This window comes from Pelodiscus sinensis, chromosome 4 (genome assembly GCF_052426305.1).
Source record: "Pelodiscus sinensis isolate ZL-2025 chromosome 4, ASM5242630v1, whole genome shotgun sequence".
NCBI lineage: Eukaryota > Metazoa > Chordata > Testudines > Trionychidae > Pelodiscus > Pelodiscus sinensis.
In genome coordinates this window covers 50,256,475-50,280,421 of record NC_143055.1, presented here as the reverse complement: position 1 = coordinate 50,280,421, position 23,947 = coordinate 50,256,475, and the positions used below count along the sequence as shown (strand labels likewise).

The following is a 23,947-nucleotide window of genomic DNA, read 5'->3' as shown; positions in this document are numbered from 1 at the left end:
CCGTTGCAGACTAACCCTCAAGCTGTTGACTGCAGCTACGCAGAAACGGCTCAAGGAGAGCTGATGGCAACTGGCACCCCTAGGCGGAATGTGCGATCGGTGCCCCAGCCTCCATAGCCCTCAAGGGCGAGACATCATCATTGGGCGCCACGTTAAACGCAGCGCCCTAGGCAACTGCCAAGGTTGCCTACATCCACGGGCCACCCCTGAAGCTACACCATAGAGTTATATTGGCATAGCAGCCATGTTGGCATAGTCTTCATAGAATCATAAAACACTAGAACTGGAAGGGACCTCAAGAAATCATTGAGTCTAGTCCCCTGCCCTCACGGTAGGACCCAGTACTGTCTAGACCATTCCAGATAGATGTCTATCTAACCTGCTCTTACATATCTCCAGAGATGGAGATTCCACAACCGGCCTAGACAATTTATTCCAGTGTTTAATCACCCTGACAGTTAGGAAGTTTTCCCTAATGTCCAACCTAAACTTCCCTTGCTGCAGTTTAAGCCCATTGCTTCTTGTCCTATCCTCAGAGGCCAAGGAGAACAATTTTTCTTCCTCCTCCTTGTGACACCCTTTTAGATACCTGAAAACTGCTATCATGTTTCCTCTCAATCTCTTCCTTTCCAAACTCAACAAGCCCAATTCTTTCAGTCTTCCTTCGTAGGTCATATTCTCTTGACCTTTAATCATTCTTGTTGCTCTTCTCTGGACCTTCTCCAATTATTCCACATCTTTCTTGAATTGCGGTGCCCAGAACTGGGCACAAAACTTCAACTGAGGCCTAATCAGCGCAGAGTAGAGCGGAAGAATGACTTCTTGGCTGTGTCTACATTGGCATCCCTTTTCCAGACACTTCGGAATTGCAAATCTGCGGGGGATTTAAATATCCCCCTTGGCATTTGCGTTTACATGGCTGCCGTTTTTTTTCCTGCACGGGGTTTTTGCCGGAGAAAAGCGCCAGTCTAGATGCGATTCTCCGGAAAATAAGCCCTTTTCCAGAGGATCCCGTAGGGCTGGTGGGCCCGAGGGGGTGGGGCTATATGAAAACCATGGGAAGGTGGGCTAAAACCCCACCCCAGCCTTACAGGAGGGACAACTGGACCCATGTCCAACTGACTACGGGGGACAAATGATGAGGAAAGGATCAGGGAGTGCGGGTCACAGGTTCAAAATAAGGGGTGGTGGTGGAGGAGGCGGCGGCTGGGCAACGCCTGAACCCTCCCATTGGCCGAACCTGGCCCCGGCCCAAGCGCGGTCCCAGCGTTTCCTTCCGAACCCGGCTCGCAGCCGCAGCCGCAGCCACCGAGGCGACAGCTGGCCAAGGCTACGCCGAATCCGGCTCTTCGCATTGCCCCGCCCCACTTTCAAGCAGCCAATGAGCGGCTTTCTTCGGCTTTGTACGTCACATTCCTGCGCCCTCCTTCCCCCCTGGCACGTGTGCTGCGTTGTGCCTGCCCCAGCCACCCGGCGGTACCTGTCGTGCCGCGGCTCTTCCGGGGTTTAGCTCGCTCTGCGGGGCGCGCCCTGCCCTTCCAGCCCAGCATGGCGGGGTGCTACGCCGCCGCCGCGCTCGGCGCCTGCCGCCAGGCCTGGGAGCAGGTGTCGGCCAAGGCCAAGCGGGCCGTGGTGTTCGTGGACGCGCCGTGCGCCGAGAGCCTGCATTGGGCTGCCGGGGGCGCGGGCAGGCTGTTGGAGGCCGGCGCCCTCAACGTCAAGGAGTTTTCCAGCTTCGAGGCGGGCGCGGCGGAGCAGCCCAAGGCGGTGTTCGTGGTGAGCAGCCTGCTGAAGGGCAGGGCGGTGGACATCATTCGGGACATCGTCAGCCTCAGCCGCTTCCAGTACTGCGTGGTGTTCACCGCTGTCAGCCACGCCGTGCACTTGTTGGCGCACGGGGCGCCTGGCGGCGCGGAGCCGGAGGGGGGCAGCCAGGTGGTGTTCGAGCAGTTCGAAGAGAAGCTGTGCCAGTGGATGGGCAACATGAACTACACCGCCGAGGTGCGGCATGCCCCCCTGCTTCTGGCGCCCATCTCGCCGCAGCTCTTCGTTACCCCAGCCTTTGCCTCGCTCTTCCCCTTGACGCCCCAGGACCTGGCTCGCATCAATGCTCCCAGGCCTGAGAAGAAAAAGTTGAGCAGTTTAAACGACCTGGACTTCTCCTCTCTACCTACTCAGCTGCAGCTTCAGATCAGGATCTTGGTGTCCGGCTTGAACTCCTTGTTTGAGTGCCTAAATGTGAGAGAGGAGTGCTTTGCAATTGGGACACTGAGCAGGATTATCGCAGGGGATTTGGCAAATTACTCACAGGCCAAAAACAGGAGGAAGACTGCACAAAACCGAGCCTCTGTCATCTTCATAGATAGGACATTGGATCTGACAGGTAAGAAGCTTATAGCATGGGTCGCTGATTACATCGTTGTGAGCCACACTTCATTTACCTTATTATGGTGATCACTGGACTTCCCAGTGTTTATGCAGATAGGTGTTTGCATACAAATGTAGCACTAGTTATAGTGGTCCATTGAGAGGGTGTAAGTAGGAGATGTGACTGCAAAGGCAGGGTCTTATGTTTTAAGCAGGAGACTGAATCATAAGTTTTGGATTTGGGTTCTGTAAGTTCTGTACCTGGTTCTGTCACTGATCTTTGTGCCACAGGTTCCCAGTCCTGGGGGAAGGAAAGGTGCAATATGTTGGAATGTATTTTATCATGATTAGGTACTTCCAAACCTTTGAATATAAAATGGTACATAAGGGCTAGGAATGTAAAGGGGATAACGTCGCCTTAATGGGTGATGTTTATCAGATAACTGATTAACTAGTTAAAGATAACATTAACTTTTGAAGTGGGATTTAAAATCCCTAATAAGGGTAACACTTTTTTTTTTAATTAATAGGATCAAACCTGAGTGATATATTTAATTTCTAGTTTTCAGAAGTTTAGCTTTCATGGTAGAAGCTATTTTAGCAAATTCAATAGAAAAACAAAACAAATCTCTGTTTGGGGAGAAAATAAAATAATATACATGCTGTATGTTAGGTATGTCACTTAATACACCGGCTCCCATGTAGTGGCCTGCCCAGCACAGCAGCAGTGGGGGAGCTGGAGGGAAGCGGGAAAGAGGAACTGCAGCCAACAGGAGCTTCAAATGGTTGTACCTCAGGGGGCAAACCGTGATGAACCCCATCCAGTCTATGGACTGGTTATTGCTCACCGCTTATTTAGTGCCTCTGCAATGGTGTTATCATTATCATCCTTAGTTTTCTTTTAGCATCTCAGTCATTCAGTGGCCCAACTGGTGGTTTAACAGGCTTCCTGCTTCTGATGTACTTCAAAAGCAACAGCACAATTTTTAGAGTCTTTGTCTATTGTTCAATTTTTTTGGCTTCCTAATTGTATTTTATACTTTATTTACCAGAGTTTATGCTCCTTTCTATTTTTCTAACTAGGATTTAAGTTCCACTTTTTTAAATGATGCCTTTTTGTCTCTTGCTGCTCCTTTTACTTTTAGTCACACAGCCACTTTTTTGGTTCTCTTACTATATATTTTAATTTGGGGTACACATTTAAACAGGGATATGAAAGTGTAACCTTGTACACAGTTAACCAAAGAGGCTGCTCCCTACCCCCACCTCCGGGGAGCCACCAGTCCCCTACCCCCCTGCTGCGCTGCTGCCTCTGTATAAGAGGCAGCAGCACAACAGGGGGAGATTGTCTGGAGCCAGTACAAGCGGACTGGCTCCCAGGGAGCCAATTGCCGCCCCCTGTGTAACCATGTAACCGCTGAAAATTAAACTCTGGGTACTTAAAAGCATTTTAACATCCCTATATTTAATTTGAAAGTCTATGATATCTTTTAAAAGTTTCCATGTAGGTTACAGGGATTTCACTTTTGACACAGTACCTTTTTAATTTCTGTTTCACTAACTTCCTCATTTTTGTGTAGTCCTCTTTTTGAAAATTAAATGCTACAGTGATGTGTTGTTATGGTGTTTTTCCTGGCACAGGGATGTTGAATTTAAATTTATTATGCTCACTATTACTAAGCAGTCCAGCTCATTTTATGGTTCTTTTATGCTGTGCATCTTATTTCTGTTATGCCAAAAATTAATTCAGCCTCCAAGGTGAGGATTTGCCATTGATATACATTATGATATTACAATACTTTCAGTACTCTTCTCTATTTGTGTAGTCTTGCTGTACTATGGTCAGTTTCATAGTTGTTCAGAGGGTGCTGAACAGCAGCTGTGATTTAGCATGATATTAATGTCAATGAGATCAGTGAATGTTTGGGAAATCTATTAGCAGTTCACTGGTTCACATTGTAGCCCTTATGGTTAAACATGTGGCCTACTCAACCTTAATACTCTTTAACAAAAGTTTAGATTCTACTGAAATTGATAGCTTAAGTCCCCTACTCTGCAGGGAAAATTTCCTACTTGCCACTGCGTTTTTCAAGTTCTGATGGATAACTAAAATGACACAAGTATCCAAATACTTCTTCTGTATTTTTACCATCTCTGAGAACTGCATGAGAACATACTCGGAGGAAAAAAGGAGCAATTGCTTATTACCACATTTTGAGACTGGTCAAGAAGAAAAAAGAACAAAGTTGTACCCCACACAATCTAACCATGTCCCCAGGCAACATCTCCTAATCAAAAGCAGTCAACATATTTAACAATATTGGCATGGGTACTTGATGTGCATCCGTTGGCAGGGGAAAAATCATCCACCAATGCAAACAGCTGTTTCTGTGCCAGTTTAGCATCTTGCCTACTAAAGATCAAGGAGATTTGAGGCAACAAAGTGCCAAAAGTTGTTTTGTCACCACCTTTCCAATAAGCTTAAATAAAAAGAGAGACGGAAAGAGTAGCATAGAGTTAGCCATATTGTGATTGCTAGTGCTTTTTTGAGAGAGAGGGATATTAGTGACTTCCACTTATTTAAAAAAAAAAAATTTGTTTCTGGAGCAGCAGCCACATACCTCCACTAGAGATGTAATAGTGTAACCATTTACGTGATTAGCCAATAAGCATGAACTTATAGCTTATACCAGCTCCCAGCCACATGCCCTGCATCTGAGGCAGCAGGGCAGGGTGGGAGCTGATGTGTGCCAGAAGCCGGCTTAAAAGCCAGCTTCTAGCACGCAGTGGCTCCCGGGGAGCTGCCCTACACTATGGGCTCTGTAGTATAAAGCTTATAATATAATACTGGATAGCTTCAATATTTAAAAATGTGTGTTTTCTTAGTTTTGAAAAGAGGCTAACAATATCCTCTCTCCAGAAATGTAATGGTTTTTTTACTTGTTTTTACCTCCCCTATTTGTATCTGAACTTTATTTCTTTATCTTTTTTTTCCCCAGGGGCGGTTGGACATCATGGTGACAGCCTAGCTGAGAGAATTTTCTCTGTGCTTCCCCGACTTCCTGGCCACACAAATGATGTGATGGTTAATATGGTGGAGCTCACTGCACTGCAGACTAAAGATGAAACTTGCAGTATTATAGCACCTGGCTGCTTGGCACAACCCAAGTAAACTGGCTTTCTTTTCTTTTTAAATTTATAGACTTTTTTGTGTGATACAGGAGGAGAGAACAGTAACATATGTCCAGAAAAATGGAAGATGATGGTTTTAGTGCTATTGTAATTCTGAAATAATAAACCATACATACAGCTGTGGTTGAAATAAGCTCCCGATAGAGGCAGGATTTCAGTTTTTTTTTCTTCAGATTAAGCGTATTTTTTTTTTTTTTAAACTAAAACAGTACAAAATAAACCAAAACAGATAAGACCGGTTCTGCTGCTTGGTCCTCCCTAAAGCCTCTACCTCACAAGACATCTGCTCCCACATATTGAGTATTTCTAGCCTGGTATTCCAGCTAGCTAGGGTGGAGAGGCTCCTTCCAGGTTCTGTCTTCTCTACAGAAACCTTCCTGAGCTGCTTGCTGGCCTCTCACCTGAGGCTGGAAATCACCTGATCCTGTCACCTCACTTGCAGAGGGAGTTAATTAGGCACAGGTGGGGCTAAATTCACCTTTCTTCAAAGGCCACCCCACTTTGCGATGACAAATAAAAACAATAACACTTAAAAGAAACAACTTTTGTTTTATTTGCCTGTGTTTAATTGAGAACTAATATTTTTATTTTTGCATATATAGTGTGCCTTACTTTATTTTAAATTTTTAGATGTGATTGTAGGTTTGTGAATTGCTGTTACTACAGCTACTGTTACGGTATGAAAGCAGTGCATAACATCTGTCTGCCTGTGTGTAAAAATAAAAGCTCTCTAGTTGTTTTTATCTTACAGAAAGATAGTTTTGCTCTGCAAGTCCTAGGGTGGGAATCAGTTCGCTAGGTCATTTCCCTTTTCCACCACATCCCCACTTGTCTTGGAAAATGATTTTTGAGGAGAGGTGTATTTTGTTCCTTCTGCACTGACAACTTTTGGCTTGTGTCTCTTCTTGCCTTCCCCCTGGATATTTTGCAGAGGACATCCCAATCTATTACATTTCATCCTATAACCTTCACTTTATAGGATTCCTATGTGCCTGCTACCCTCTCCCAGCTCCGACCTCAGTCTAGTTAGGTGCAGCTGAGTAATGCAAAGCTGTATGTTTCTTTAGTCTGCTCTTCAGAGGGTAGAGGGGGATACATTTGCTGAGCTAGGTGGTCTTTACCTTTACCTAGGCAGTTACTGCTCTGATGACCAGGGCTGTAGAATCCCGTTTTAAATGTTAACCAGTTCAACTATAGGTTGAACTGGTTAACCAGCCTGCTGAATTGCATTGTGGGCAGGGGTCTGGTGCAGCAGACCCTTGCCCGCTGCAAAGCACTGTGGGCCCAGCTGCACTGGATCAGCTACCACCCATGGTGTGGTGGGCTCAGCCAGGCTGGTGTGCCACTCTGCCTGTGGTGTGATGAGCCCTGCTGGGTGCTAGTTAATTGCTTATCTAGGTAGGCAATGCTTACCTTTACATCCCTACTGATGACTGAATTAGCAAAAAGAAACCATTTGTTGGATCTTCACCAAACATTTTCCATGGTGCTATCTGGTCTTTGAGTCACACTTTTAAGAATATGTTTCAAGGGGTAGCTGAGTTAGTCTATACAGGATAAACTTAAAAAACAACAAATGGTCTGGTAGTCTATAAAGTGCTAAAAACATGTAAATGGTATCATGAGCTTTCGTGGGCACGAAAACCACTTAAGGCTTCCTCACACTCTAGGAAACAGCTCGATTCTGCTGAGTTATTGTAAAGCAGATTCTAGGGAGGCTATTAGCATCTTTTATACTCTTTGTTCTGTTGCTAGCTGGAAATGTTTTTGTTACAGCCATGTTTATATTTCTACACATAACTCACAACTGGAGAAGTGTTACATGATCCAAAAAGTTCACTCCCCAAATCAGAATGCTATTCTGGAGCATGAAGACCTAGTTTAAAGAATGAAATATTTGGAAACAGTTTTCAATTACAGCTGGCATTTCTGACATAGTTCAAGATATTTTGCTGAAAGTAGCAAAATCTGTGACATCATTGGAATGGAAGTTTAACTATTTTAAACTAGTTTTATTCTTCCATACAATTCTTTTTAAAAATACAACATTACAAACATTGACCAGTGTGAAATGCCGATGTCCTGAAATACTGAAATTGATCAACAGTCCCTTACAATGAGCTTCCAAACTGGTGGTGCTGTTAGTGATCTCACTGTTCATCAAAATGGCTGTTACAAAGGCTAGCAAGCTCAAAAATGCTAGTTATACTTAAAAACAAGAGCATACAATTTATGCATAGCAAGCTTACGCATAGCAAGAAGTGTTTCTCTGCTTGTAAATTTTCTAGTTACTGCATAGAGGGAAGGTAGTGGCACTTCTGCCAGGGGAAAAGATCAGTAATTTCATTTGGCACAGTAGTGGATAGAGTGGGGGCTCTTTACACCAGGACTGGGCAAAACATGGCCTGGGGCCTTGATCTGGCCTATCATGCCACTAAATATGGCCTGCAGATCACCCTGCCAGGAACTTTAGGCACTCAGCTGCCAAAGTTTAAAGTGCAGTCCCTATGTTTCTGTGCTCTGCAGGGAGAAAGAAGTTTCATGTGATCTCCCTGCCCCCCAGCCCAATCCTCCGCTCCTATTGGCCCAACCAACCAATAAGAGCTGATCTCAGCCATTCTCTCTGCTCCTAGTGGCTGGAAACAGCCAGCCAATTGCAGCTGAGAGATTCCCCTGGGAGATGGGGGCAGTGCAAGCCTCTTCCCCTACCTGGAGTTGAGAGCCACATGGAAGGATTTTGAAGCGACCTGGAACTGCAGCAGTCAGGGAGCAGAGCCTGCCTTGGGGTGCTGCAGGGCTGCTGTCTGGGAGATGTGTAGATAAGTACCTCCCAGCCAGAGCCTGTGTCTGGCAACCCTGCCCCTCCTGCACCCCAACTCCCTCCCCCAGGTCACCATCCAAACCCTCTGCACTCCCCTGTCCCAGCTCACAACTCCCTCCCAGATGCCTTCCCCAGGCCAGAATCCTGTTTTTCACCCGAACACCCTCCCAGACCATGCACCCCATTCCTCTGTCCCAGGTTACAACTGTCTCCTTCACCCAAACACTCTTTCAGACTGCACACCATCTCCTGCACCCCAGTCTCTTACCCCGTGTGCCTTTCTGCACCCAACCTCCCCCGTAGATCCTCCACAGAAAATTGTGTCCCTTGACCGCTTACCAAAATCTTGGAGTGACCACTTACCAAAATCTTGGAGTGGCCCCCCACCAAAAATTATTGCCTACCTCTGCTTTACACAATGGCTTGAGGACAGCTGTGCCAAATCCAATGGCATTTAACAAATGCTGACTTTTAAATTCAGAATATTTTCAAATACTTAAGTGGGATTTTTTTTCTGAGTTAATACTCAAATATATTGTGGGGGGAAGAGGAGGAGAACAGTCTCTTCTGTCAATGCAGCCTGCAGTACTTAACATGTTTAAGGAATGTTTCTCCAACAGAAACATCTGGGCTCCGTTAAGGGGTTAGCAAACAGAATTGATGAATAATTTATAGCTGCTGTGGTGAAATAAAGCAGGGTTATTTTCTTAAACCTAAGGAAATAATGGGCTTCTTTAAAGATTTAAATGAAATTTTAAATACCATATGCTGCTTAAGTTATTATACTTTGAAGGTGATCTCTTGACACAGGTAGTTCAAGGATTGCTTTTTTAAATTTTCAATTTTTGTAGTATTAGTAATACAAAAAAAGAGGAAAACATTTGCATTATTACAATTATGGACACATTTGTGTTCCAGCATGTGTGGTTGCTAATCAAGAAATATTTGAAAGGATATTCCAAGACTCTTTTCTAAGTTAAAGAAAGAAACAGTTCATGGAATGAGAACAAAAGACCTCCATGTTGAATCCGTACTGTGTGATGCTTCATTTTTTTTAAAGCTGAAAAACCTTGCTTTTTCAGATAAATAATGTACAATATGAGTGAAATAAGAAACAGAGACACTTTTTAAAACAAAAAGTGTGATATTGCTGGCACCTTGGTCTTAGCATTGAGATGACTTGTGGAATACGTTTGGAATCAAGAAGCTTTAGGGGGTAGCCGAGTTAGTCTGTATAAGATAAACTTAAAAAAACAACAAATGGTCTGGTAGCATTTATAGACTAATAAAACATGTAGATGGTATCGTTCATGAGCTTTTGTGGGCACAGTCCACTTCTTCAGTAAAATGCTGGTCTTCTGAAGAAGTGGGCTGTGCCCACAAAAGCTCATGAATGATACCAGCTACATGTTTTGTTAGTCTATAAAGTGCTATCAGACCATTTAGTTGTTTGTTTTTTGGAATCAAGTTTGTATTTAAAACCATTTTACTTAAAGACAATGGCAATTCTTTGGGGGCACTTTGTGCCCTCTTTGGATGAATATTTGGGTGCTGTTGACTTTGTTTTGTCCACTTGAGGGCAGAATTTGGTCATTTACTTCAGGAAAAAAGTGCCAGGGTTTTTTTGGTTTTTACCTGTTTTCCCCATTACCATAGTATCTGATCATCTGAAAATTATTCATTCTGACAACATCCTGAGCTGTTGATGAGGCACAGAGGCTTAGTGATCTGTTCAAGGTCACATGGAGATAGTCTGTGAATATAGAGATTTGCACCCAGGGCTCACAAGTAAGGATGTTAAAATGCAGTTTATTTTACTAATGGAGTAGTCAATACAAATTCTTACTTGATTAGTCAACAGGGGAAGGCAGCTGGCTTAGTCCTGGCTTGTGCTGGGACCAAACCCCACCGTGGTTCTGCAATTTAAAATGCAGTAGTAGCAGGGGAGCCTTGCCAGCTCTCTTCTCTCCCTCCCCCCCCCCCTGTGGTTCCTACTGCTTTTTAAATTGCAGAGCCACAGTAGGGTTTGGTCCTGGACCCAGCACAAGCCAGGACTGAGCTGTCTCCCTACCCTGACTGGCTCCTACTGCCTTTTAAATGCAAAGCTGTCCAGGTTCTGCTTTTAAAATGTAGTAGAAGTTGGGCAGGCAGGCAGTCTGGCTCAGCCCTGACTTGTGTCAGGTCTGTGACCAAACCCTACTGTGGCTCTGCAATTTAAAACACAGTGGGAGCCGAGGGGCACACTGCCCAGCTCCTACTGCACTTTAAATTGTAGAGGTGCAGGGGGATTGGTCCCGGCGTGAGCTGGGGTGCCTGACCAGCCGGCAGCAGCCCCTGTCCACGGGCGGTCCCAATGGGGAGTTGGGATCCCCTGCAGATGGAGCTACTGCTGGAGCAACCTCCTCTGCTGTCCCCGCAGCAGTGGAGGGGTAAGGCAAACAGCACTGCAGAGACAGTGCTGGGGGAACCAGTTTTTAAGCTGGTTCCTCCCGGCACTGGTTCCTGCTTCTCCCCCTGCACCTTGCTGCCTCTGATATAGAGGCAGCAAGGGTGGGGGGAAATGCAAGTAGTTGACTTGACTTACATCCCTACTCACAAGTCCTAGTCTAATTTCCTAGCCACTGGACCATGATGAATGAGACCAAAGAATACAAACTAACATGATGTTGAAATGTGGGAAATTTTATTTAAAAAGTCTGTAAATGGTACCTTTTTATTATTCAACCATATCTTATGTTTTTAGTATCAAATGAGACAAAGTATAATGTTATAAATATATAAATGGCTTGCTGAATACAGCTCATGTTCCTTGCCATCCCCAAAACTCTTGGGGAGCTTCTAAATTTCTCTTATGTATACATTTTGGACCAGTTTGATGGTAAAATACAGCTCAGGAAAGGGCCAGACATTTATGAAGAAGATAAATAGTTTTTATAAATCATGAAATGGGCCATTAGCTACTTACTATAAACATTTTGTCCATGAAAATGCAAAAATGTACTGCAGTACATTTCACATTTGGACTACTATACCTAAAACAATTCAATAGGCAATAGTAGTAAGGTGTCTAGACATTTTTGACAAAGCAACTAGAGTCATTAAATCTTCTGGGTCTGCAGTGGTAAAAATAACAAGCTCTGAATGTGGTGATCTCGTTCATTTGGTGTGCGATTCAGTAAAGCTTGAAGTACAGACCAGATGTTTAAAATACAGTACACTAGAGAACTAGCTTTTGTTTTCTCCCCTCCCCACCATGTAACACATTGGCAGTAGAAACTTAATCATGCATTGAGAATCTTTCTGTCTTATTCAAGAATATGATGAAGCTGAAGGCAAGTCTCTTCCTCAGTCTGAAAAATAGTAATGCCTCTGTTTAACTTGAGGCTTTATTCTCTCTGGAAGGTGTGCCAGTGCACGTGTGCATGTTCATTTGGTCTGAAACCATTAACATGTTTGTTGGCATGTGTATTCTTACAATTTTTACACTTCAAAAAATCCTTGACTTGTTACAATTTAAAGTAGGAAGAAAAAAAATCCTTAATTCTTGTTCTTCCATTATATTTTCATTCTTTCAGATAAGATGGAAAAAATGTCATGCAGCATACACCTGGAACTCTGAGAGTGCAGATCTGGGGCAGTATATGGCTCCAAAATATCTTAGATGGCTTATGATCGGTGGTGGTGGTGGTGGTGGTTTTTTAAGCGTCTAGTTAAAAGCTTTGAGCGCACTAATGATAATAGTCCTTATGTGAATAGGATACTGCTCTGTGAGGTGACCTGAGAGCTAATTCCAGTTATGCTATCAACTTGCTGTGTGACCTTGGCCAAGTCAATCTCTCAGTGCCCTTTTCCCCTCACTATCTGTCTTGTCTACCTGGATGATAAGCTCTTTGGGACAGGGACTGTCTCTTTTTATGTGATCTTTTCAATCTGAGCATGGATTGAAAAGATTAGAGGAACATTGCTTACAACACTTTGTAATCTCCCATCACCTGTTTGTTCCACACAGATATTGGACAGACTCTTAATCCAGAGTCCCATTCTGTTCTAAAATCTTAGTATAGTCATTATTTAAACAGTATTTTTTAACTTGAAGAATTTTACCTTACTAACCTCCTCAGGACTCCCAACATCGAAATTTCAAACAGTGTAGCAAAATAAACCACCTCAGGACTTTGTTCATTCCATAAATCTTAATGTAGTCCCTCATTACCAGGACTACCTGTGTTTTGTAACTGAAGGGGATCACTTCCATTTTGTGCTGGTGCTTTTCAGCTTCTTGTTCCTTTGTAGAAAGATTTAATTTGATTTCAACATCTCAGAATATTTCTCAGAGCACTCTCACATGTCAGCTTGCCATCTTCTGAGGATCAGCATAGTAATAACATTGCCCATGGCAGACCCGGCCCTTGGGCAAGGCGTTCACCTTGGACCCTGTGCATTCAGGGCCCTGCGCTACCCAGCTCCCGGCCCCGCCCACCTGGCTGGGAGCCACATGGCCATGCGGTTCAGCGTGCTTCCTTGGGCCTTGCATACTCTTCGGTTGGGCCTGGCCTGTGGTCTTTGGTCTTTCTCACCAGTCATTTGCACTACCAGAAACAAATTACTTTCTCACTCTTCCTCCCTCTGTGCAGCTATCTTTTGTGTTATCCTTTAACTTCAAAGCTTATGCAGGGAAAGCCTCTGACCCATTCACCAACAATCACAATAACAAATGACACCATCTTACCAGGGTAGAGGTTGCAGAGAGGCTCATCTGTGGCTGTGGGCAAATTGTTATTCTGGAAATCTCAATGTAACATTAATTTTCTGGAGTTGAGAGTGGTAAAGAATGTAGTATTTAATCTGCTAAGAAATTTCCTCCAATAGAAAGTGACAGGAAAAATCATAATGATGTATTTGCACTTTCAGTATGTAGCAAAATCAAAATCCCAAGTCATGAAATGAGCTCTCCTACTGTGCTTAGAACAACAGGGTCTGTCAATCAAAGCCATGCATTTTCAAAGTAGAAGCAACAGACAGGCTAACAGTTATAGCTGCCGTGAGCTAGAAGCAGAAGAATGGAAACCAAATCAATCAGATTGAGAAATCATCTTCCTTCAGATGAACCTTTGTGGAAGTGGTCTGACATGAGATTTTATTTGTCACTGAAATCCAGAGCCTGGTGGTTTCTTTCTATTGGGCCAGAGAGATTTACACTATTCTCTAACTTCAAAGGTAGCCATCAGCGGTGAAAGTAACTTACAAATTTCTTACAGCTACTGTCTTATTACAACCCAGGCCCCTTCCAGCTCTTTAAGAACATAAAAATGGCCATAATGGGTCAGACCAAAGTTCCATCTAGCCCACAATCCTGTCTTCTGACAGCATGGGCTCCAGTCTATGCATAATGTTACTATCTTTGTAATTTTGGCTATTATTATAAAGTACTCTTCATTGTTTGGTTAAAATTTGTGTGCTGTCTCAGATTGACATGAAAGTTCGAAAAAGCAGTTGTACCTATTAGCCTTATTGCATACTGTGGAATTATTCCTAGGTACCAGAAGAGACCGTGTGTGTGTGGAAACATCATTCAGATGCCCTTACAATAGAATAAATCTGCTTTCTCACAAAAGAGTGATGTAATTAACTGATAGCAAGAACAAATGTGAGCTGCTTATTCTGATGAGGGAGCAACATTTGGGAAGAAAAACATGATCTGCCTTATTCTGGGCAAACTAATTTTGTTGCAGTTTTTTGAAGTATGGTTAAGAGTCCATCAAATTTTCTTATATACACTCAAGCTTCAGTGTCTGCTGGTTGCAAATTCTATGGGTTGAAGATAAGTTCAAGGCACAAAACCGTTATCTTAGTGGTTTGAAAACTAAGCCTGCTAGCCAGGGTGCAAAATACCGCACTACCACAACTCCTACATTTAATTCCAAGGTATTGGCAATCCCCTTACTGTTTAATACATAGTTTACTACTGCTCTCATGTTTCTGTTGGGTCTTCTTTCTCTGTCAATTTTTTTTCTTTTTATCTTCCTGTAATATATTAGTGATGTTTTCAATGTGACTCATCTTTTTTTCTTTTACCTTCTTTACTCCCCACATTTTTTTTTTTTTTTTGGCCTCTTCCTTTCTGTGTCTCCCCTCTTCTCCCTGAAATCAATCATCTCTCCCTACTTCTGGTTTTGAAATTGTAGGACCCTTGTAAGGGGCAGGCACTTGTCTCCTCTGAAGTGCTTAGTGCTCTGGTGGGTGCCATAAAATATGTAATAATTGTTTTTTCTCTCTTTCCCTGCCTTCTCTATATTCTGTGCCCTTTTTATTAGGTACCTAATTGAATTCTCTGTTTTATGACTGGTCTTTGTGTCCAGTGGTAAGTCAGGGCATTTTCTCATTCACACCCCATTCACATCCTCAGAAGGGAAAGTCATATTTTCTCTCTCTTTCCCTGTACTCGCATTCCAGATCTGTGAGTAATGGTGGCTGTGGCCCTTTATTCTGTCCTTCAGCCGTTAGCTCCAGTTCCTGCTGTAATGGTGCTCATTGCTTTTCCAAGAGATACCAGGATGATTTTTGTCGATTTCGTAGCTGCTCTGCCAGATCCCAGTAACAGTGCAAATTAACAAAATGGATCAGTTTTCATTTGCTTACAAAGCTCTGAGCAGCAGTAAAAATGTCAGACCTGTCCGTCTTTTTCTACTATTGGGTCCATGAAGAATAGAATTTGTCTCATAGATTTTTAAGACTAGACGAGGCCATCATGATAATCTAGTCTGACTTTCTGCACGACAGGTCCCAGAGTTTTACTGCAGTTGACCCATAACTTCTGGATGAGTTATGAAAGTCTTCCACTCTTGATTTAAAAATTTCAAGTTACAGAAACTTCAACATTTTCTCTAGTTCAAACAAGAAAGTGACCCCTGCTCCACTCTGTGTCTAGCCCAACATTTGCCAGTTTGACTTGGGGAAAACATTTTTCTTCACTTGTCTTCAAATAGGATAATCATTTAGTGTCTGATCACAAAGGGAGACCCACTAGTGAGATGCTGGGTAAAGAATTCTGTGTGGTAGCTCAGAGCCTTCCCCATCCAGTGTCCTATCTCTGATTATTGGAGATATTTGGTAATCTCTTTGGGTTTTTAAAGCATAGATGCTGGAGTAGTTTGGCACTCAACCAGGAAAGATTCCTGTTTGCTGTGGGAGAGTGGGTTTTTCAGGCCTTGCTTTAAGTTGTTCCCCGAATGTGTTAAGTCATTTTTAATTGTTAGTTAAACTTCAAATCCAAACTGTAGATATACAACTGAGCAGAAGAAGAATTGAAACTTAACAGTAAAACTTGCAGGTCATATTACTTACATGGACAGGAGGCCATAATCAGGTTTCCAAAACTTCTTACAAAAGCTAGAAAATACAAACATGCTGATTAAAAGAATCATAGAACCACAGAGCTGGAAGATACCTCAGAAGGTCATCAAGTCCAGCCCCCTGCTCTAGGCAGGACCAATCCCAACTAAATCAACCTGGTCAGGGCTTTGTCAAGGTGAGACTTAAACACCTCTAGGGATGGAGACTCCACTACTTCCCTAGGTAACCCATTCCAGTGCTTCACTACCCTCCTAGTGAAATAGTTTTTCCTAATATCCAACCTGGACCTTTCCCACCACTTGAGACCACTGCTCCTTTTCTGCCATCTGTCACTACTGAGAACAGCCTTTCTTCATCCTCTTTGGAACCTCCCTTCACGAAGTTGAAGGCTGCTATCAAATCCCCCCTCACTCTTCGCTTCTGCAGACTAAACAGACCCAACTCCCTCAGTCTCTCCTCATAGGTCATATGCTCCAGCCCCCTAATCGTTTTGGTAGCCCTCTGCTGGATCCTCTCCAATGCGCCCACATCCTTTTTGTAGTGGGGGCCCAGAACTGGACACACTAGTCCAGATGTGGCCTCACCAGAGCCGAATAAAGGGGAATAATGACATTTCTGGATCTGCTGGCAGTGCTCCTCTTAATGCAACCTAATATACCATTAGACTTCTTGGCTACAAGGGCACACTGTTGACTCATATCCAGCTTCTCATCGACTGTAACCCACAGGTCCTTTTTGCAGAACTACTACTTAGCTGGTTGGTCCCCATCCTGTAACAATGCTTGGGATTCTTCTGTCCCAAGTGCAGGACTCTACACTTGTCCTTGTTGAACTTCATCAGATTTCTTGTGGCCCAATCCTCCAATTTATCTAAGTCACTCTGGACCCTATTTCTGCCCTCAAGTGTATCTACCTCTCCCCCTAGTTTAGTGTCATCTGCAAACTTGCTGAGGGTACAATCCATCCCCTCATCCAGGTCATTAATAAAGATATTGAACAAAACCGGTCCTAGAACCAAACCTTGGGGAACTCCGCTAGAAGCCAACTGCCATCCTGACATCGAGCTGTTGATCACTATCCATTGGGCCCGGCCTTCTAGCTATCTTTCTATCCATCTTACTGACCATTTATGCTATGCTTTACTCATAGCAAGGAGGTAGTAGATATGAGACAAAGTGGTTATCTTTCTTGTGTGTACCTTTCCCTCTTCTTGTCTGCCTGTGCATGCATGCAAGCACGTCTGCATGTGGGTGTTGCCAGAAGGCAATTACTCACCTAGGTAATATCTCCTCCAAAAGAGATTGCCTGTGTTGAAGACCTGCATAAACCTACATAAAAATCCGGATATCTTTTTGTAGTCAAAATTTGTTCTCTTAGTCACTGTGGTAGTCATCTGGTCCTTTGTGATAGGCTCTCCAGAATAGTGAATGACCTTGTGCAGTGTAGGAATGGTTATCTGTGCTGTCTTGGCAGATCACTCTCAGTATGAAAACAGACAAAAGAGAGTCAGAAGTTAACGATTAAGCTTTATATGCATGACGTTCAGTTCAATCTAGATGTGTGCAATCAGCCAGATTGCGTGAAGTCTGCAAAAATAAGACTATAATGTGCAGTCCTAGTTTGTACCAAGATAATGACACACAACTTTAAAGGAAAGAGAGAAAATAAATATCAAACATTCTGTGTCCACAGAGCCAGTTCCTCAATTGGTGTAAATCAGAATAGCTCCATTGAAGTCTGTGCAAAGCTACACCAATACTTAACTATTTTAAAATAATAGAACTTTGTAATGAGGTGCTTGATTTACACTAATCTATTTATTTAATTTTGGGGGGCTATATGTGTCTATTACTAGAATAGCTGGATCATCAGAAAATGTTTTAACAGAACAGTATTATAAATACTGATGTAAAAATTACGGTTCATATGTCATTTAGTGAAAGGGTCTTTCTACCTTTTCTGATGAAAAAACTTCCCCTTGCAAAACACACAGAACAGCATCACAGACTACAGTGGAATGAATTCCCAGTTGGGAGGTTGCTTTAAGGCCCGAGAACTAGAGAAAGGTCAGAGGATCAGGTACCAAAAGGTGGCTTTGCAAATAGAAAACAGTCAGAGGCAGGGAATTCTTGGCATTCCATGGTATCAGAATTTCCATTTTTTGTTTTATACATGTAGAAAAAAGTAGAATTTTGACGTATTTGATGAACGCTTTCAGTCATATTCTCTATTTCTCCTGCAAAAAGTGATCCAAAATATTAATTTTACATGTATCAAGGACATATATTGGATAACTAGCTAGCGCATCTGCAAAAATGGACTTGGCACTCTGGATATAATCCCTGAACATAGATTCAGTTGTCAGCACCTCATTATTAACTGCTCTTTCATTGGAATTGTTTTTATTATGTGAGAGTGTTAAAACAGAAGAGGTTATTTTAAATTGTTAGTATGTTACATGTAGAATTCCCAAGTAATACATATGTTGTAAGGATCAGAATTTATTTTTAGCATAATTCATTTGCTTTGTCCAAAACCAAAGTTCAAATCCCTGACAAGTGTCTCTTTAATATCTAGTTTGTGAAGAGTTACTTGGCAACAGTTTTAATAACTTGTATTGTGCAGAATATCTGATTTGGAAGTTTTCCAATAACTAGATTCCTAGAATTATAATTCAATCTGCTGTTCTCTATAAAATTGTGTGTCAGTTTGTATGTATAAAATATTTAATAATAATGTCATTGGGATAAGAGGCAACTAGTTGAAACTTGGGCAAGTCTGAAGCAATACTTGTAGCTCATCCATGCTGGTTTTTAGGAAGTCTGTAACTGGATAAACAGGAGCTGCGTTTAGGAGTTATGCTGGTGCGATTTCTTGGTGTTAAGATCCATATTGTTATAGTGGGAAAGAGTTATGTTCTGCTTATCTAGAAAAGGTGACTATTTCTCTTGCATGTGGACTATATCATGCTTAGTCACATTTGGACTACAGGCAGTCCCCGACTTACGCGGATCCGACTTATGTCGGATCCGCACTTACGAACGGGGCTTTCTCGCCCCGGAGGTCGAGGTAGCGGATTGCTACCTGCGAGCTCCGGGGCGAGAGAGCCCCGTTCGTAAGCTGCTCTGGTGCCCCTGGTCTGCTGGAGACCGTCTCCAGCAGACCAGGGGCACCGGGCAGGTTCCCGCGCTTCTGTAGCTTTGCCAGAGCAAAGCCTCAGAGGCGCGGCACCCCGCTGCCTCTGCGGCTCTGCTCCCTGTGTCCCTGGTCTGCTGGGGGGGGGGGGGGCGTGGCTAGTGTGCCCCCCCCCCCCCCCCCAGCAGACCAGGCTTTTGTTTTGGACCCTGGAGCAGAGCAGCTGGGGCGCTGCCGATTGGTCCTGCAGCGCCGCTCTGGGCACTACTGGACCAACCCGGCAGCACCCCAGCTGCTCTGCCCCAGGTCCTGATTCAGCCGCTGCTGGTCAGTTTCAGCAGTGGCTGAATCAGGACGCCTGGGGCAGAGCACCCCAGCTGCTCTGCCCCAGGTGTCCCCAAGTCAGCCGCTGCTGAAACTGACCAGCGCTGACTACAGGAAGCCCGAGGCAGAGTTGCTCTGCCCCAGGCTTCCTGGAATCAGCGCTGATCAGTTTCAGCAGCAGCTGACTTGGGGAAGCCTGGGGTTCTTAAGTTGAATCTGTATGTAAGTCAGAACTGGCGGTCAGTTTCAGCAGCGTCTGAATCTGGACACCAGTTCCGACTTACATACAGATTCAACTTAAGAACAAACCTACAGTCCCTATCTTGTACGTAACCCGGGGACTGCCTGTACATTGCTTAATGTTTTCAGATTGCAGCCTCCACTTCAGCCCAACTGTTGTAGAAAAAAATCTGCTCACTTGTTCCTCAGAATAGGAGGAAGGGAATTTGCTATAACTACATTTCCAATATCACATAGGAAAAGAAATCGGGTATGGCCAGTCTGTAGTCCTCCAGTTTGGGGTTTCTTGCATTATTTCCTGAAGTATCTGATACAGTCCATTGTTGAGACTACAGGCAGTCCCCGACTTACGCGGATCCGACTTATGTCAGATCCGCAGTTACGAACGTGGCTTTTCTCGCCCCAGAGGACACGGACGGCGGGACCTCGTGGTCCCGCCGCCCGTGTACTCCGGGGCGAGAAAAGCTGCTCCGCGTCTCCCTGGTTTGCAGACCAGGAAGACGCGGAGCAAAGCCGCGGAGGGGCTCGGGCAGCCAGGCAGCCCAGGCGCGCCTGGGCTGTCCTGCCGCTGGCTTCCCCCGCGGCTTTTGCCCCGCAGCCCCAGCCCCTCCGCGGCTTTGCAAAGCCGCGGGGGAAGCCGGCGGCGGGACAGCCCAGGCGCGCCTGGGCTGTCCCACTGCAGGCGTGCTCCAAGGCTTTGCTCCCCGTCTCCCTGCAGGGGACAGCTCAAGCAGATCAGGGGAGATGGGGAGCAAAGCCTCGGAGCACACCAACAGTGGGACAGCGCGGCATGCCTGGACTGTCCCGCTGCCCGCGTGCTCTGCGGCTTTGCTCCGTGTCTCCCAGGTCAGCAGACCAGGCAGACGGAGCAAAGACGTGGAGGACTTGGGCGTCCCCACCCCCGTCTCCCTGGTCTGCTGGGGGGGGTGCAGCTAGTGCCTCCCCCCCTCTCCCAGCAGACCAGGCTTTTCTTGCCTACCCCTGGGGTAGAGCAGCTGGGGGCCTGCCGGGTTGGTCCCGCAGCGCTGCTTCGGACCAACCCGGCAGCACCCCAGCTGCTCTGCCCCAGGCGTCCCCAAGTCAGCCGCTGCTGAAACTGACCAGCGGCTGACTACGGGAAGCCCGAGGCAGAGTTTCTCTGCCCCAGGCTTCCTGGAATCAGCCGCTGATCAGTTTCAGCAGCAGCTGACTTGGGGACGCCTGGGTTTCTTAAGTTGAATCTGTATGTAAGTCAGAACTGGCGTCCAGATTCAGCCGCGGTTGAAACTGATCAGTTTCAGCAGCGGCTGACGCCAGTTCCGACTTACATACACATTCAACTTAAGAACAAACCACAGTCCCTATCTTGTACGTAACCCAGGGACTGCCTGTACTGATTTGATGTGGGAATGTTATGTTTTTAACTAATTTTAAAGGTGAACTACAGTGCTTAAACAATGATAATGATCTGTACCCTTGTCTCCGCCCTCCCTATGTGTCACCGTGAATAAAATGGGCTGTTTGAATATTAGAGTATCGATTTCTGAGTTCCATTCCCAGAGAGGAGTCCTGTTTACGGGCAGGGACCCCGGTTCCACTCCCTTCTGACTGGAGTCTTTATGGCTGCATAGCATTCTGGCTTGCACTGTGATGTCTTCAGCAAGTCAGCCTACCTAATAATGGCCAATGCTCTGCTTTGCTTTCTCCTCAAGGGATAAGAACAGTATTGCCGGCAGTTACAAGTTAGCACGCAGACCTTTTTCGAAGCAAGTATTGTAGAAAAAATGTAGTACAAACAGTAAACAGTTTTAAAACTATACAAAACATATCTGTGATCGCCCATCAGTCTTACGGAGCCAAGCAGGTCATAATCAAACTTTTCCTCAAGGCTTGGGGCCCTCCCTTGGACAGAGGGTCTTACCCATATGCTGGATCAGAAAGAAGCCCTGAGTAAGTTCAGGCTTAAATGTTTTAAAAAATAAATCAAAAGCCCTTTCTTTGTTCTTGATCTTTGGAAAAGTATATAAAAGCATCTGTAGGAGGTGGTACCTCTTTAAGGGGGGAGGGGCGTGTTGCTTAGGTTGTAAGTAATCTTAATCTTCCCTTCCTCCCTGTTGTTTTTGGAGGCACTATGGCAGCCCTTCCTCATGGAGTTGCATGTAGTCACTGTCCCACAGCGATAGAGAAACTCCCGGGGGCGGGGGGAGGAGGAGGGAAGCTGGCTTAGAAGCCTGGCAGCTCTTAATGCATTTAAAAGACAGAGCTGCAGTGGAGTAAGCACCTGTGTGTGTTGAATAATGTCTACCCTTTTTCTTTCCAGTCCTCTCCTCTAGTCTTTTTTATGCTGCCTTTTCTCTTTGTCTTTAGAACAGTGACTTCACCAGCTCCTCTGCCATGCTTGGCCCAGGACCACCACTACATAAGCACAGAATAAAAACAATCTTTTTCAGCTTGTGTCTGTCTTTGCACATGTCACTTCATCTGCTGAGAAACAGAAATTGAAAGCCAAGAACTTTCAAGAAACAAGAGCTGATAGGCTGAACAGACTAGAGACTGTAAGTGTAGGTGTAGCATGTTTGTGATTAGATTTAATTGTAACTTATTTATAATAAGAATTTAGTATTTTATTGATTAAAACTTTTTTTAAAAAAGTTTTAACCACTCTGTTAGTAAGAACTATTTCTAACTGGTACAGGTGGTCCCCGACTTGCGAAGCGATCGGTTCCTGGGGAAGCACTGCAAGTCAGCGTTGTAAATGCGGGTTTGAGTTACTATAGGCACAATGCACTGTTGTAAATGCAGGCCAAGAACGCAAGTTGGGGGTTTTCACCCCCTTCCGTGCTTACAAAAACTGTTGTAAGTGTGGGGGGTCGCAACTCAGGCCATCTTAAGGCGAGGGTTTCCTGTAGTACATTGGTCATTGTTTGCTTGATAGATGAGTTTCACTGATGATTGATATATTTAGAGATGGAGATAATGTTTTGCATGCAAAATTAAGAATTCCAACCCCATTATACATATTTTCATTGTTTCTATATTTCTGCCTATAAAATATGGTTCTCCCTTACAGGGATGAGAAGTGAAAGAGCAAGCAGCACTGCTACCAGTCTTGAGTGGGAGTGCTTCGGTTCCTTCCACACTCGCATGCGCGCACACACATGCACTCCCAGTCCCCTGCCCTGAGCCTCTCTTCAAGGACCTGAGAAATGCCAGATAAATATACTAGTATATAAATAAGTTTGGATACCCTTAAGTGTTTCAAATGGCATTCAGGGTGTGTAATAAATTTATACTCCCCCCCCCCCCCAACATTTGTGGGATAGATTTGAACAATGAAGTGTTTTTCCTGAACATGAATGCTTTATTTATCTATCCAAATAAACAGATTTATAATAACCTAGAATTTAGTTATAAATCTGTGTTCTTTTGTGCCAGCTCTTGCTTTCTTAAGAATAATATGCATGTTTGACTTCTCTTAGAATGTATTATATGGTTCCCAAGATTTTTTTTCTACAATTCTTGGTTATTGTTTCTCATTGTGGGTTAGCACCGATCAAATACATTGAGTCATACTAGTTTTATTGAAATTGGGTGGAGGGGGAGAGCACAGTGAGCTGAGTTGAAAATGTTATTCCCTAGACAGCTGGATTATATCTTGTCCATACAATGAATAACATGTAAAGTTGTTCCATGTCACAGAGACTAAAATACTTTTTAAACTTAGACATTGGAAAGCCTAGGAACTGTGTGTGTGAGAGAGAGAGCACACTCTTCTAGATCAGCATTAAGTAGAACTGTGGTTAAGATGCTAGTCCTTGCAAATTTACAAAATTTACAGGAAACCTTTGATACTGGTTTTGTTGGTGGTTTGGCAAGTTACGAACTTGCTTAGAATGTTGGTTGACCTCATGTGCATGTATCTGTAATTCAGATTTGGGAGGCAATTAGTTTTCTAAGAGCTTAGTAAAGTTTACCAAGTTATGTGACATTTTTCCCTTTATCCTACCTAATCTTTTTGTATATTTTCAGTTTTTATTTGATTACATTACAGTTTATTCCATATGACACATTTTTGTCCAGAAAGTAAACTTATTAATGGTTATCTATTAAGCAATACTTAAGTAAAATATTGGTGTTCTGCACTAGGGTTTGAGTTAATCAGTGATGTTTCTAGGGCATCTCAGGATTTCTAGTTCTGTTGTGCTTGAAAGCATCTTTTGAATTCTGTTCGTTTTTAAGTTCTCCCACGCTCCCCAGATGACAGGGAATACATCTTTTTGGAATGCAGTGGTTAGTTTTATTGGAACACAATATTTTACATAAAACAGAACAATCTTGTAACTTAACATTATCTCAAAGTAACATTAAAACCACACCATAACTCTTTGTATAGTCCTTATCTGGCCAAAATACAATTGTGATTTTATACGTTCTCGGCATCACTTAAGCGCCTTTGAGAATACTTCTGTGGACAAGGTATTGCCTCCGTTAGCATGAGTGGACTCTGGCTATTCTGTTTATAAAAAATTGGACCTA

At 44.0% G+C, this 23,947-nt stretch overlaps 1 protein-coding gene across 2 annotated transcripts in view; it reads left to right on the top strand.

Moving 5' to 3' along the window:
- Positions 1-1,419: 1,419 nt before the first annotated feature.
- The window catches only part of SCFD2 (sec1 family domain containing 2), a 303,862-nt gene continuing 281,334 nt past the window's right edge, over positions 1,420-23,947 (top strand). Inside the window, exons 1-2 of one of the 2 annotated variants that reach the window (XM_075930434.2) lie at positions 1,420-2,383; positions 5,367-5,535. In XM_075930434.2, the coding sequence (XP_075786549.2) occupies positions 1,549-2,383; positions 5,367-5,535 (1,004 nt within the window). In that variant the 5' untranslated portion in view covers positions 1,420-1,548. The remainder of the gene's footprint in view (positions 2,384-5,366; positions 5,536-23,947) is intronic. The other variant, XM_006113517.5, reaches the window with a different exon arrangement.